The 16415-nt window shown below is 40.1% G+C and overlaps 1 protein-coding gene across 6 annotated transcripts in view; it reads left to right on the top strand.

The window, feature by feature from the left end:
• The window catches only part of LOC116849306, a 233948-nt gene that overhangs the window by 137358 nt on the left and 80175 nt on the right, over positions 1-16415 (top strand). For all 6 annotated transcript variants that reach the window (XM_032826310.1, XM_032826311.1, XM_032826308.1 and 3 more), the window contains one exon: positions 6578-6801. In XM_032826310.1, the coding sequence (XP_032682201.1) occupies positions 6578-6801 (224 nt within the window). The remainder of the gene's footprint in view (positions 1-6577; positions 6802-16415) is intronic.

Here is a 16415-nt window from a genome sequence, read left to right as displayed (position 1 = left end):
GAAACGATACAGAACGAAATAAGCCTATCTGACGTAATTTTCGAAAATAGACATTTTCAAAGGCGAATGTTTCTTTAAAAAACCCTAAAATACTATACGAAATAGTGCTCTCTACGCTAACGCGAAATAACTTATAATCTACCATATATATATATATATATATATATATATATATATATATATATATATATATATACACATATTTTCTTATCGTTACACGATATGAGTATCGCAAATTGTTTTTCAAAAAAAGGATGTGAGCCTCACACTCTCATACTTTACTTAGGATTGAACAATTGCACACTATATCTTTACACTATCTATATTTAATGTTCTAGCGTCATAAAACATAACTATTCTTGTTCGTCTCTCGTGTATTATCTTACTATTATAATTTGTAAAAATTTTATTTTAATTCAACTTTATTAACTATTCATTACTTTAATGTATTCTCTGTATTTGTATTTGCATCATTTGCCTAAAGGGATTTCTCCCTTCGAGTTGAATCTCTCTCTCTCTCTGTCTCTCTCTCTCTTTCTCTCTCTCTCTGTCTCTCTCTAGCCAAGAATCGAGATGCGAAAACGAAGAGCGCGAGACTCGAGGCACGTCTCGTTCGTTCGAGGGCGTGACGGACACGACAAAGTATGGACTTAGGTGGTTGAAGGAAACGTAATAACGCGGGTTTACGGTGCGAACCACGCGGGCGTTTGCTAACAAGGTTTACTAACGGCAGCACAGGATGCCGGGTCACCGGTGGATGTAACCGTAATAACGCGGATGACACACGGGCGAGCGTTACATTCGAGACGGCTGCGTTGTAGCGCAAAGGTATTATTATTATCCGGAGCACGCGACTGAGCCGCCGCTTGGACAAGAGCGAAGAACAATGGCATCGGGTTCAATTCGGGACGCGCGTCCATATCGGCTTGACTAACTATTGCATCAATTCTGAGAGGTATACGCGCTCGCTGGAGGAACACATCTATCAAATATTTCCCTCCCGCCGTTCCTCTCCGTCCTCTATCACTCTCTCTATTTATCTGCATATCTATCTGTCTATATCTGTCTCTTACTCGCGCGCGCGTATCGCCGAGGGCTGTTTTTAAGGCGAAGGGGTCAAATGAGGTCTCATGTACCAAAAAAAGTTAAAATCTCAAAATTTGAACCGATTTCGATATTCTGGTTTTCTTTTTTTTTTATTGAAAGTTGATGAAGTTTAAAACAACTTCGTCGAGCCAGATTTTTGTCCTTTGCTCTCCTTCTTCTCCAAATCAGACGTGAAGAAGTTAGATTTAGCAATTCCTTTCAATCAAACAATTGCGACGGTTACAGAAGCTCAAAACTTGTTATTCCAAGAGCAATAATTAATAAAAAAAATTAATAACATTACAATAATTTATTCTTATTTGATTCAGTGATCAAGCTTTTTATTTATTAAAATTAAGTACCATTTCAAACAATTTCGTTAGTCAAGGTAAGATTTCATGAGATTATGTCTGTATGACTTTTCTCAAGCGTATAATCAGGGCTTGAATATTAAATTTCGACATCACAATATCTATATGTGTGTTTGATGATGATATCTATGTGTGATGATGATATCTATGGGTGTGTTGAATTGGATGAGGTACGAAATGAGGGTTATCTAGTGTGTTTGATGGAAAAGAATTACAAAATCCAACTTCTTTATGTCTGATTCAGGACAAGGGAAGCAGAAGATAAAAATCTAACTCAACAAAAATTGTTCTAAATTTCACCAGCTTCCATTGAAAAAAGAGCATCGAAATTAGTTCAAATTATGAAGGTGTATGAACAAGAAGGTTCATTTGATTCCCCTATGCGATGTCAAGTTACAATCATAAGACCGTGGCACGTGCAAGTTGCGTCCGTCGCGAGTCACGCGCGTATAACAACGGACGTATCGCACCGTGTCGGGTTGCGCCACTTGCATTACGTTATATTTTACGTGCGACCTATAGCGAATGTTATCGAATCACGGTTCGGACCGATCTCTTCGCCATCGCCCGACACCATTCCGCGCGTAACTTCGTTTCGAGGGTTCCGCCGGTAATATGATAATGTAAATACTACCGTCCGACAGGTTCGACGTCGGCCGATAAAAGCGACGATACCTCTCCGAATTTCATTCAACATTTATGCAACGTTGTACGAGATTTGCCATTTTTATGCAAATACTCCCAGCAACGCCGGCATTTCGTTCTCTCGTTCGGCCGCTTTCATTATTCAACGTATTAAACGATAGCATCACGCGAGCGGGGCTGTGTATGTCATAAAATATCGAAACAAATGCGACTACTTGGTGGCCGAGATCGGCCGCGGGAGCGACGAGAGTTTGCTTCTGAAAAAAAGCAGTTTCTTTAACAAGCAGCCGCGGAAATTTATGATCCGCTTTTTTTTTCCTTCGGGGAAATAAAACGGAACGTGCGCGTTCGGGCGAGTTGCGAAAATTGCGATATAATGTGTGTCCAGGGGCCAAGTAACGAAGCAGCAAAAATGGCCGAGTTGTTCGACTGGCTTCATTATTAACAGTCCCATCGCCTCTAATACGTCTGAATTTGAAATCAAATTAAATACGAATACCCGCGGGTCTTTTTCTTTCTCTGTCTCTCTCTCTCTCTCTCTCTCTCTCTCTCTCTCTCTCTCTCTCTTTTTTTTCCTCTCATCCTCCTTCTTTCTCCTTTTTCTCTCTGCATGGAAAACTCAAGCGTACGTGTAAATTGAAACGGCCGCAGTAGCGGCACTGACAGCTGCAGTGCCACGAATTCATGCACAAATATATATATATATATATGTGTGTGTGTGTGTGTGTGTGTGTGTGTGTGTGTGTGTGTATGTGTGTGTATGTTATGTGTGCGCCCTCGCCCGCACGTGTCGTATATATCCTATACATCCAGTGCTTGTTTGTCTGATTCATATGCACGAATATCATATGAATACCGGGGGAATTCATCCGCGTATCGCTTTTCTTTCGACACATTAAACATTTCCGCGTGCGTGTAACTCTCCCCGCGTATAAATGGATAGCGTGTGTTTTAACGCGCTCGACCCCTGCTCGTAGAGATAAAATCTCTTTCATGCGTTGGGAGAAAAATCGTTATTTTACCAAGTATATACTTCGCTGAATCTAGCAGCTTGCTGTCTGACAGAAACACAGAGAGAGAGAGAGAGAGAGAGAGAGAGAGAGAGAGAGAGAGAGAGAGAGAGACGAACAGACGCCGATATAAAGACAGTTTGCGATTTTTCGAACAGCGCACTTTTCCAGAGAGAGGTATATTTCTCGGTCGGGACAGTTTGGTTAAGCTCCGGAAGCTCCGAATCGAATCCCGCAACAAAGCAAGGATCTAAGCCAAGCTCTGAAACGAAACGCAGGTTCTAACCGACCGCAGCGGTAGCGGGAGACAAACCTATTTCCAAAGCTCGGTAGATATACGTAACTCCGATTTTACGTGTCGCGGGTTTTTGGGGGGAACGCGGCTTTTATTCGTAAAAACGTTGAAATGTGAAAGAAAACAGAAAACCGGAACGCTGAAAAGACACAACTTTGCGAGGATACAAAACGCAAAATATAATCTACGAAATAATTACGACAATTGTTGCAGTTGAAGGGGGGAAATTAGTCTGTAAAATGTGCTATCTTCAACACACACAAGCGAAAAATTAAAGTGACCAAATCTAGTAAAGAGAACGAGAAGACACGATGTATATAACGTCTCTTTAATTAAAGTTTAAATCGCGTAATCCCAACACAGACAGTTCACGATCGTCCTCGGCATCACCTTTTGCTTTGCCGGAGCAAAACAACCTTCAACCTTTGCCCTGCAGTCACGTCTTTCACCAGTTTTGTACGCTTGCCATTTTTTTCAAGCAATTTAGGTTAGACGTCGCATGTGAACTGCCTCAAGTAAGATACTGAGATTTGGATTCATGAACTCAGACATTTGATTCATGAAACTTGTCTCATATGAGGTACTACTCAGATTTTTATTCAAAGTTAGATAAAAATTTTTCAATTTAAATTTGCTACCTTCAACACACACGAGCGGAAAATTAAATTGATCAAATCTATTAAAGAGAACGAGGAGACACAATGTAATGTCTCTTTAATTACGATTAATTCGATACGATATAAGTGACATTATATTTATAATCGCGATTCAACTGGAAAATTTTTATCTGACTCTGATCCGAGAACCGGAATCTGAAGTATCTTACTTTGAGAGAAGTCTCAATTAATGACTATTAATATGAGCCTTTGACCCTCGCACGGAATGAACCCTCCTTTTTAGCGTGTCCTGTCGTTTTTTGAGCGCGAGGAAAGAGCGAATAGTTGAACGTAATCGTTAGCGACAGTGTGACATTCTCGCTGATAAAATCAGGCTCGATCCTGGTATTCACGCCGAGGCGCCGCATCCTATCCGGCTATCGATCCCCCGAGTCGATACTCCATCTCAGCGTGGCGTAGAGGACTTATCGTGTACATACCTGGAAGCTACATCGCATCATTGTTCGAGGAGGCATCCGATCGGAATGCTCCAGTTTTTCGTCCCGTGACCAATCATGCGCGAAGAAAGCTGCCGGAACGAACTGTTAGCTGTTGGCACCTCCGAAACGGGCGAAACGTTCTATCTGATCAGGACGAGTCGGTATGTGCCTTCATCGCGATCGACAGAGAGAGAGTGAGAGAAGGAGAGAGAGAGAGAGAGAGAGAGAGAGAGAGAGAGAGAGAAAGAGAGAGAGAGAGACATTTCCGCTTGTTTTCGTGCCGTTGATGTAGGAAGCCGCCTTCGAACCCATGGATTCGCGATAACTCACCAGACGAGCGCGGTTCCCGCGGTAGGAAGCGGTAAAGGTTGCACGATAAGTTCTCCGAGTCCAGAGAGAAAAAGAGAAGCAGGGGGAAACATCTCGACTTAACCCGTCATTGGAAAAGTGAAATTTAATGAATTTTGTTTTTTTTTTGTTGTATTTTTATAATTTTTCAGATCTTATAATATATCTCTCATAATTTTGTGGAATATTGAGATTTAATAACAGCCAACAGGATAAAATCCTGAAGATATTACGAAAATTTAAAGAGAACGAAATGGAATGCGTGAGGTCTCTCAGACCCCACCTTTCTGATGACAGGTTAAGAATATTTAGACGGAACATGCACTGCGAATTTCACCCATTTGTGTCAGAAGGGAATGTAGGACAGGCTAGAGTTAGTTGCCTATACCAGGATAAATTGGCAAAATCGTTTATTTCAAGTATTTTCTAACAAGTTGCAAGATTAAGCAAGCAAGATGTTTTAACATGTCAAAGATAGCTTTGAAAATCCTGCTTGCTTGATTCTGAAATCTATTAAAAAACAGTAGAAATAATTGATTTTGTCAATTAATTTTTGACATCCCAGTAGCCAAATAGCCCCTACTTGTTCATTTTGCCTGGCTGTTATAACGGGAGATGGCTCGAATCACGAAAATCACATATCTTAATCCGTTTTGTTGCATCTGATATCAATCTAAAGGAAAAGGAAATTCTACGTGAAATTTGATAGTAAGATCTATAGAGAAAATTTTATTTTCTATAGATCTACTATATATTTCTATAGATCTACTGTAGAAACCGAGAGACAGAGCAACATTCTGTAGCATTTGGGTATCCTTTTATCTCGTATATGCTATATTTTAGGAACTGCAATATGCTATTAAAAAATCTGACATGTTTCCAGCGAAATTTACTATTTTCCTCAGTAATATAGACCTTATTGACTGCCTGTACTATTAGAAACATAGTGAAATTGAAAAGAATTTATATGGGAACAAGACTGATATTCTCTCCACATATAATAAAATGTTCAATAACAAAATAATAAATAAATAAAAAAATCTAATGAAACACATGTATTCCAAGGAACAATAAATTATAAATAAGGCTCTATAATATACGTAAAAATATACTCTAAAAAATATATTCTCAGAAAGTATTTTTCAAATCTCTTAATGCAAATGATGCAAATGTTTCTCAAATCTCTGATGCAATTGAATTAGGCAAGGGTGTGTCTAGATACTTTCATGTCGATGGGGCGGGAAAAGGGAAAAGCGAAAGAAAAGAAAAGCGAAAACGCATAGTCTGCTCATGGTACAACCGTTACTCTCAACAGATTTCGACAGAGCATAGCCACGTGGCAAAGCGCGCGAGCAGGGAGAAAAAGTCGGCGGGGCTAAATACAGTGGTGGTTCGAGAACAAGTCGTTAAACTCACGAGTGCAAATTCCTTCCTTCGAGAGCAATTCGAAGACAGTTTCCGCTCGACGTGAGACACACGTGTAGCCGCGTCACGCGTGAGAACGGGCGCGAGCGTTTCCCGGTGTTTCTCGTTGCTCAACGTCGGATACCTCGGCGAGCCGCGAATGCAAATTCCCGGCTGGAGTCGTAACCTTGCGACTCGAAGATAAACGAAGAATAAGTTGTTTGCTCCGCGGCTCGTTTATCATCACGAGAAACGCTCCGACTCGCGGGCGAGTTGCATCGCTCTGCGCATCCGACGTGACGACTGGTGAATGCAATTGCAGGTGGATCGGGGGGAAAAGGAGGAGGGACAGGGAGAGGGTGGTCTGGCGCCGTCCTCAGCGGGTTTCAGCGGTGGTGCTTCCAGTTCGAGGATGGGCCCCGGGCCCGATTCTGGCAGCAGCGCTCCCTCTTCGGTACCCCAGTCGTTGGCTACCTCAAGGGACGACGAGGACGACGAGGACGAGGAGAGCAGCGGTAGGAGGTCTAATGGCCACGGAAGATCGAGGTTAGTGATTCGCGGCGTCGATTGCCCGCCTTGCCTAACGATCCGATTTATTTCAGCATCAGCATTCTATTGCAGCGCTCGAAACGACAAAACAACCCCGATTGAGGAAACGATTTTTTGATTGTTTGTGCACAGGCTGTCTGACGGATAGACGGTGGGAAAACGCTCTCGTACGTGTGGATTGGATCGACCTGAACGCAACATTTCTCTGTCACTTTGACAACAACCGCGGGAAATGCTGAGTTATTATGAATTAATGAAGATATTAATGAGCGATCGCGCGCTGAATACAGTCTCCATTGTCTCTGCTTGCACAGACAGATGATTAAAAGCTGCAACACTGTTCCCATTTCCTCGGAAGTCTGTGAAGTTGGAACGACGTTTTACAAATTTAAAAAAAACAATAACAGTTTTACTAACACTTTTCATAGTTCTAGAGTTCTAGATAGAAAACAAAAAGAGTTCCGCATTTTTAATACCAAAAAATAGCAAATAAAAAATTGCTAACTTCGCGTATTTAGCACGACACTTCCCCTCTAAAGTATAAAAAGTAAATAAATAGTATAACTTTTAACAAGAATTCCCGTCAGTTCTAATCAAATTCTATCAAAATGTTCAATAAAGAAAAAAATTTTCTATCTATAACTCTAAAAAATGTTAATAGAACTGCCATTGTCTTTTTAAAATTTATAAAACGTCGTGTCAGCTTCATAGACGCAATTCTCGCGCATGCGTAGTGGGATTTATCCTGCACATGGTCCAGAACCAGTCATGTTGTTCAGATCATATATTATTAGAGTCTAGAACACATTTTAGGAACACGTTTCTCTGCTTTCTCGACTATTTGTTACAGTTTTTAAAAATAATTTTCCCGTTTCCAAAGGTATATTTTCGAAAATAAGGTCAAGTGTGCGTATCTCGGTCAGCTTGACTCTTTCGCTAGTTTGATCTAATGTACAAACGTACAATAGAAATCGTACTTATCGTCACATCTTGCACTGTATAGCGCGCGACCATTTGCCAAACTTTTCATGTTAATAATTCAAAATTTGATTGTAATCGTTTGCAGAATGGCGAATACAGAGAGGAATTTTGCGTTCAGTTTGATTTAATTTACGTGTAAACGAGTGTTTTCCCAACCTTGGTCAAACATCCTGTACAGGGTGAGTCGCTTAATATTAGATTTTAAAGTAACTCTGTCTTTTATATTAGAGAAAAATGTGTAAAGAATAAATGATGTGGTTGGAAAGGATAAACATTGTCAGCCGACTTATCCAACTACACAATTTGTTCCTTATTCTCCTGTAATACAAAAGACAACAGAAATATTTTTGAATCTTATGTGACTCACCCTATATAAGTGTTTCCGATCTCTCGTTGTGTTCTCTTGTTATGCAGCTGATGCAGTTAATCTTTGCACATGAGGAGGTCTCCGCGTTCGCCCGTGCGTCAGCGTCGCGCATTAAGCTCGCATGTTGAAATCGTAATGTGTGAAACGAACTTCACACATTATTCGGATTAAATTTTATTATTATCAAAGTCAGTCCGCGCGCGGATGAAATACGCGCGCTGTATCTCGGAGAATCGAGTTAACGCTGTTAACGCGACGCAACCGGAAATGCGATGCGACCGTGTTCGCCAAGTGTTCCGCGAGTTAATTGATTTAACAGATGGTTCGTAAATTTGACGAGCGAGAATGACAGCGTGGGCGACTGGCGATTGAATAACGTTATTACACCGCCGTTATTTCGCTACGGCTCACCGTGCGAAGAGGACTAGAGGATTATGTCCGGCAACGCGATTCGACGACAATTTAGCTTAACGGACTCATTGTCGCGTGCGCGCTCCGTTACGTGTGTGATTAAGCTCAGAATTAAATTCTACGCGCCGTCTTGCAATCTTCGGCCGGCACGGGATCGCTAAGTTTGCTAAGTAAACGGAATTACATTCTGCGTTTTGTCCGACAACATTTGTCCTTTCTATCGCGCGGCGCGCATCGGAATTGCATTAATCGCGTCATTGAGAAGCGCGGGACGCGCGCACGTGAAGCGGCGGAATTTCAATTGTTGAACGCGGCGTATATACCTAAAACGTGATTAAAAGAGAACAAACGGAAATCCACTTGCTTGGAATGACTATTTCGCAATTTCTACCACCGCTCTTTGTGCGATTAATTAAGCGCGCGACCGATTTAAACGCGTCCGATCAGCATGCGCGGGATCCCGAGCGAGCGAATCATCGCAGGCTTTTAACGACTCAGCGTGTCCGAGGAAAAATGATCGTACGCAATTCGCAATCTACGAATTTGCTCTTCTCTACATGGTCATACGTAATCATACGCAATTATACAGGGTGAATCAATTGCTGTTGCCACCTCGGATATTTTCGAAGCAAGAGACAAAAGAGATTCTCAGATTTTTGGAATATTCCACTTAGCAGAAGAGCTACTTTCCCAGAAGGAATAGCTTCGAAGATCTTGAAGTCACCCTTCTTTTTTGCTTCGGGAATATTCGAGATGGCAATAATTACCAATGCATCCCGTACATGTCCACACACGATGAAATAATGCTGTACACAGAGGAAATATTGCAGAAAAAATTGCAACATTTAGCAAGAAAGTCTCTCTCTCTGTGGAGCCCATTCAAGTTGAAGCCAGAGTCACACTTCTTATAAAAAATTGGCTGCGCGATAATGCAGCAATCTTCTTTAATTATCAACTAAAGATCTGCGCGTTTGTTTGCAAAATGGTAGAGGACATTTCTCTTCAATTTAACCTAAGCACACGACAGCAAAAATCACCATCACAGCTCATCCACCGTATAGCGCGTGACCATTCATCGATCTTTTATAATTAATAACTCAAAATTTTACGTGTTTGTTTCCGAAATGTTAAAGGAATTTTGTGTTTACTGCAATAAGTTTTGCCCGCACACAACGGTACAGTATTGGACACTCTATTTATAAATGCATATAGTTACATACGAGGCCATGTAGAGACAAAATTCATACACAATATATTCATACACATACATATATATGACAAGTATCATATATATAGCTCTATATGTAATTTATATGTAACTACATATAATTTCATATAATAATCATATGTAAACCCCATTATCTTCTCGGCTAATAACAAAACGATTTTAGAAACCAAAACCAGTCGCCTCGCGTTCCATCCTGCGCGAACTCGCAGGAGAATAGCATACTCGAAGAGAAAAATGTTAACGAAGTGACGTGAAACCACAAATTCGCTGGAAGTTAGGTGTCACACAAACCGTTTCAGCCGCGATTCAGCCCCCCCCCCCCATTTCCCCTTCGATCTTCTCCTCTACAAGGAGGAGAAAGAACGATGTTCCGATCTCACTCGGTGTGAGTCTCGAGAGACCGTCGATCTGTCTTCTCACTTATCACGGGTAGCACACATCGTATCGCATCATCGAGCTTGCACGATAATTCGCACGAAGTCGGGAGTGTACGGAATTCTTTCGCCCGTTGAGATCTCGTCATAGCGCGACGGATCGTTCGGCGCGTCCTTTGGATTCCATCACGGTCCAAGCGACGATCAAGGTAAATCGCGCGCAATCCGCAATTGTGTCCTCACGACGAGCGCACGCCGTATGTCGCAGTACTCACAAATAGAGAAGACCGCGGCTAAATGCCCTACATTTTAGGATATCAAAGTTCTCAGCCAATTAATTGTTGTGACTGACCATACAAACGTGACAGAGCAACCTTCTTCTATGTATTAATCCCCGCCACAATCCTGTTAATTCATTCTAGCTAATAACATCGCTTAATTTTATTCAGTCACGATGAAGAATATTAATAAAAAACTTCGAGAAGTTCGAAAACTTACTTTGCTATTACCAAATCAAGTTTTTCTATTTCTTAACTATAATATTATCCTGATTTTAATGAAACTCGGGGAAAAGTATTTATGTTCTAAAAGGACCATTTCGCAATTTTGTACCCATTCCCTATTGCTATTTTTATACTCCATATCCTATTCTCTACTCCTATACCCTATTCTTCACAAAATAAATATTAAAAAAAGCATATGAGCAACATATCTTGGAGCTATACAAGGTGTCCCACTTAAACCTGGCCACCTAACTATTTCCTTCAATTTTCTCTTGCTTTGAGTAACTCATCGCGAACGATAAGTCGATAAACTGATAAATTGTTTGGAAATAATCAAGTCTTAAGACTTTCAGAGATCATTCGTAGTGCGATAGCATTAATTTTATTTTAATTTTTGGAGTCAAAGGTTAATTCAAAGGTAATGTCATATATAGATCTGAACGTATTTTAATATCAGCTACACGATGCAATAAAAAATATGCATTTATATGCAAATAAACATTGATGACCTTGAAAACTCCGAAAAAAAAACTTTGAAAAAATAATCTTTTTTGCAACATATTGGTCTCTTCATACCATTCAATTTACGTATAAAATATTTTTTGTATCGTCACAATTAATGGAGATATTTACCAGGTGGCCTGGTTTAGGTGGGACACCTTGTATATAGGTCTCTCCTAAACCTCGTGAAATGTTACACGCCAATTTATCTCAAAATTTTCACAATTACTTTTTATGTCTAAGTATAAAGAAATTTGTTTCTGTTTTTAACTCAAATAAAGATTTTCGTTTCTCCAGTAGACTTTAATTTTACGCAAATACGCGACTTTTGCAATACACGACGTGGAAAACGTTGTTTTCATATTGTACTAATAAGTCTGAGCTCTCTTTTGTCGATAAAGTGCCTCTAAATGTGACTAAAAGCCGGCTGAAAGGCTTATAAGTCATATTAAGAGACTCTTATTGATAAAAGAAAGTTCTCTATGCATACACGCTGTATATTCCTGTAGGCTTATCTCATGATTTTTAACGACAATGTCGTTACGCAGGTAAAATATCGATTCGGTACAAAAGCTGCGCATCGTAACGGTAACAACGTTGACGTTAAAAGTTACAGAATGGTCTTACCAACCATTATAAACAGGGCTAAGTTACATGATTTCCAACTTTACTCCAGGCGGTATAAACTTCTGAAAGATGTCTTAAAAACGTTCAAAGGACATTCTATTTTACTTGAACGTCTTCTAAATATTTTGAAGACGTCTTGAAAATGTTTTTCAGCAATTTGTGTAGTATCTGTGGAACATAAGATTTGAAATCACACGCACCTTAATCACACGTAACCTTAATTATAATGACCAAGCATACATGACGCCGTGTGAGCGCCTTGCAAAAGCTAGGATTCTTTGAAAATTTTATCCGGCACTCAGTCCGCGACCAGAGTATCCTAAGTGCCGTGAATGATTTTGCTTTTAGCACGCGAATTAATATTTAACGCAACAAACGACGCAGTCAGCCGTGCAACGAGATATAATTTCAAAGGTATGACGCGGGGGATGTGGTCTTTTTAAAGCCAAATTCGGATATCCGGGAAGAGGGTTACGTCCGCTGTGCCGTGGCGTTTTATACGAATTAATGATTTCAGCGAGCATCGATTATCGTGAGGAACGTTTTGTGGGCGAAAACCGTCCGTGTGTCTGTGCGTGCTTAACGCGAGATATCTGATATTTCGCGAGAGAAAATTAGGGGCAAGTATCACATCATTGAATACAAGTATCACATCATTAAATACGAAGAATATGGAGAACCGCACTGCGTCGTGCTGCGAATGTTTCCCACGCCGAATAATCAGCGGAATAATATCAGCTCATCGGGAAGTTATTAAATTCATTTAGTTTAGCAGCTAATTCAGCCGCATTTATCAGATCGCATTATAATAATATCTACATTTTCGCGTTTATGCGTTACACAATGTGGACACACGGAGTGGTATAAAGCCACCCCTGATGTATATTGCGCGCAAATTGCATCAAACGCTTCGGACAATTAACGTACATGATAGTATAAACGAAATAAAATGAAAGGCCGGGACACGTTCTGTCTCTCTCTCTCTTTGTCGATTAATTATGTCGAATAAAGTGGCAATTACCAATTTTCTCCGCGTAGCGGCGTAATAAATTATGCTCGTAACGCATTGCCGAAGTTTATGATTTGCGCGGAGTACACCGCTTATTTTGCGACAAATATAAATCGGAGCGGCGGCGAGTCGCTCCGAGCTAATGACTCGCGAATTCGCGCCACGACGGCTTCGCCGTTCGATTCGATTTTCATTGTGACGTGATTTTCATTTCGACGCACGAGGCCGCACGTCATCACGCATCGAAAATGCGTGCCGGATGCGACGCGGTGAATATGAGATTCAGCGTGGGATGGGACTTTAATCGGGGACGATAAATTTCGCGAATGAGGACTTTGGTTATCTCTCTTCTTCTCTCTCTTTCTCTCTCGCGTCTCCCTGCGTGACATTTAAACATCCGCAGCCGTTCTTCTCGAGACCGCGCGGCTGTGCACGTGTGCACGACAAATAGCTCGCTAATTCCCGGTTTACGAAGTATTTACCATGCACACAGCGCGCACTTCGCATTAGCCGAGTGTTTATCACATATAACGAGGGTTTTTTCAGCGAACCCTCGGCGATCTCGTGCAAGCGACACGTAACTGAATCGTCCACGTTAACCTCTGATGTAAAATGCAATCTCGGGAAGAGAAAAAGACAGAGAGCGAGAAAGAGAGAGAGAGAGAGAGAGAGAGAGGGAGGGGGACAGAAAAAAGAGAGAAAGAGAGACGAGATAACGCTGAAATTGATAAATTACCGATGCAACCGACCGAAAACGAGTGCTCTTAATTTCCCGAAACGCGCACGTCTCTCGGAAATGTTTTCTCCTTAAAGTTGCTGAGATTATATTCGTTCCGATTCTTTTCTTTCCTATGTCCTTTCTTTCCTTTCATTTCATAACTCTATTACGCACAGATAGGCATAATAATAAATAATCGGCACAATAATTAAGGGGATGTCGGAGCGAGCGACGAACTTGATAAGTGTCGATAACGTAGAGCGATCATCAAAAAGTAGAAAATGTTTTCATCATATACTGACGATATCGAATTTATGTACATACACATAGATATTTATGGAATAAAGACGATCGTCAAATAGGCGCTACCATGATATCATTATCATTTTTTCAAATGTTATGCAAGTATATATGCTACGTCGTCATTTCAATTTTCTTACACATAGACGTTACGTAAATGTGAATGCCACGTTGCCGATATTCACATTCTCTTCAAAATAGACACTACTTTTCTGATGAATTCTTTAAACCGCTTGTGTACTGAGTGCATCAAAGAAAGAGATTTTAGAGAAGAGTGTTGTAGACGCAAGCAGTTCGCAAGTAGTTTGCAAATAATTTTTTGAAAAATATGTTACCTATTATTTGAGTTTTCAATATAATTAGCAACGGTAATTTAAGATATCATTTTCATTTCGCACTGACCAATATTATACTTTATTTTCGCATGTTATACTTAATTTTTTAATCATATAAATTGGAGCAGTCAGTACGCTGTAAATTTTGAAAAATAAAATCAACGTCATGATAGTAATAATTCCACATCATTTTTATCCTTGAGGCAGAAATGTTCTATTTCATTTATGCATGTACTTTTACTATACAAAAGCATTTTTAATTTAGTCAAATCAACACAAAGTAAAATTTGTTGGGAAATGTCGTTGATATGATACCGAATACTTTTGTAAAACTATTGTCTCGTGCTGATTCGACAAAATTAAAAACCCTTTTGCACAGTGAAAGTACGTGCGAAAATGAAGCAGAGCATCCCACAATATGAGATAAAAACGATAAGGAACAGTTACCATCACGATATCAAATCTTTCTGCAATGTTTACTTCTTTCTACTTCCATCTAATGAAAAAGCCTTTTGCATGGTGAAAGTACGTGCAAAAATGAAGCGGAGCATCCCACGTGATACGATGCAGAGCGAAATAGTCAAACTTTACGTTATTTTCGAAAATACATCTTTGCGAACGCGAAAATTACTTAAAAAAACTGTAAGATATTATCCCAGAATGTGCTCTAGATGCTAACACTACATGATAAATAACCTGCAGTAAACATGACTTTTGGTCAATGCGCGAGAATCCGACATTCCTACGACGTTAATTGGTCTATCTAAGGTTATGAACGCGACTTTGGATTATTGGAAAATTATTTTCAAGATTCAGGGCGTGCTACTGAGGGAGTAGAGAAACATTAACGCACATTGTCATCCAAGAGACGATGCGAGAATTTCTTGAAGAAACTTTAAAAAATTATCCCAGGCTTAACTAAGTCGGCTTAATAAATTAGCGACGACTCAAAACACATCCGTTCGAATCTCGGCTCAATGGTTTAGCGGAATCTCAAAACATTTGGGTCTAAATCTCGGCTTAATAATTTAGCGGGAAATCGAAACATTTCGGTTCGAGTCTCAGCTTAATAATTTAATTTGTTGTCTTTAATTTGTCGAAATTTAATTTGTCGTCTTATCAACAACAAACGCGTATGCATAAGAAAATATATATCTCCGAAGAGATAATATGTCGTATATAATACGACATAACAAGTTATAAATCAAATTAATCAAATAGTATATATAGAGCATACAGAGGATATATATATATATAACATATATAGAGCATAAAAGAAGCATATATAACATATACAGAACATATAAATATGACATGTTGAAATATATCAATTTAATGTATCATTAAGATATAATCCGACGAGAAAGAAGCCTGCCGAGTCGAAATTTCAATTGGCCATTGTTATGCAAGAATAAATCCAATTAAAAAAATTATAAGCTTTTTTCAATGGATACTCCATTCACATCTTTTTAATCCAAACAAAAAAATTTAAGGCTTATAAATTCTTGAAATGAACTAAGAAGCAATTATTTTATTTTTTATCAGTCGTGTATTTTTGTAGATTTTTCTAAGGATTAAGCTAGTCAGTACTTTTAATGAAATTGAAATACTTGACTCGCCGAACTATTGCGAAAATCTCAGAGCTAAATTCTTTGGTTGGATCATTCTTATGTAACTCCGGCGAATTGGAAATTCCAATTCTTACTTTACTTCCCGTCGGACCCAATGCGATTTACGTCTACGTGCATGCAATCTACATAAAGTGACGCTTTGTATCTACTATATGAGCGTCTAAATTGAGCGCTCACCATTGCGCGTCGTCCCACGGTGTCCAGGGTCCACCAGCCATCCTGTCGCTGCATCTGACACTGCAATGGTCCTCGCGTCCCACGTCGCCTGTAATTCACTCCCGACCGCGGTAATCTAATGAAGGTTTCACAAAAAATCCCGTCTCTTTTAGGGGATACACTCCGAGTTGCAAATTGCGTATGAAATATCGCGAACCGCGTTTTCGAGGAAATGTGGGCCTTTCGGATAAACAAGTATGTGCGACGAATTCAGCAACGGACCGAGTTGTAGTGTATTGCTTTGATACACGCGCGACGCGAATCGCTTACAAAAAAAACGGAATCCGCGAGCGAAGGGAACACGCGACGCGAATCGAAGGCCAATCTCGCGAAATTTTTCGACACGTGGGCGAAGTAATCTGTGTGAAATTCTCACGTACGACACGGAATATCCCTAATGTAACGTTTCG

This window comes from Odontomachus brunneus, unplaced genomic scaffold (assembly GCF_010583005.1).
Source record: "Odontomachus brunneus isolate Ranch 3 - 2012 unplaced genomic scaffold, Obru_v1 Obru_scaffold_110, whole genome shotgun sequence".
NCBI classification, from domain to species: Eukaryota; Metazoa; Arthropoda; class Insecta; order Hymenoptera; family Formicidae; genus Odontomachus; species Odontomachus brunneus.
This window is presented reverse-complemented; position numbering and strand designations above follow the sequence as displayed.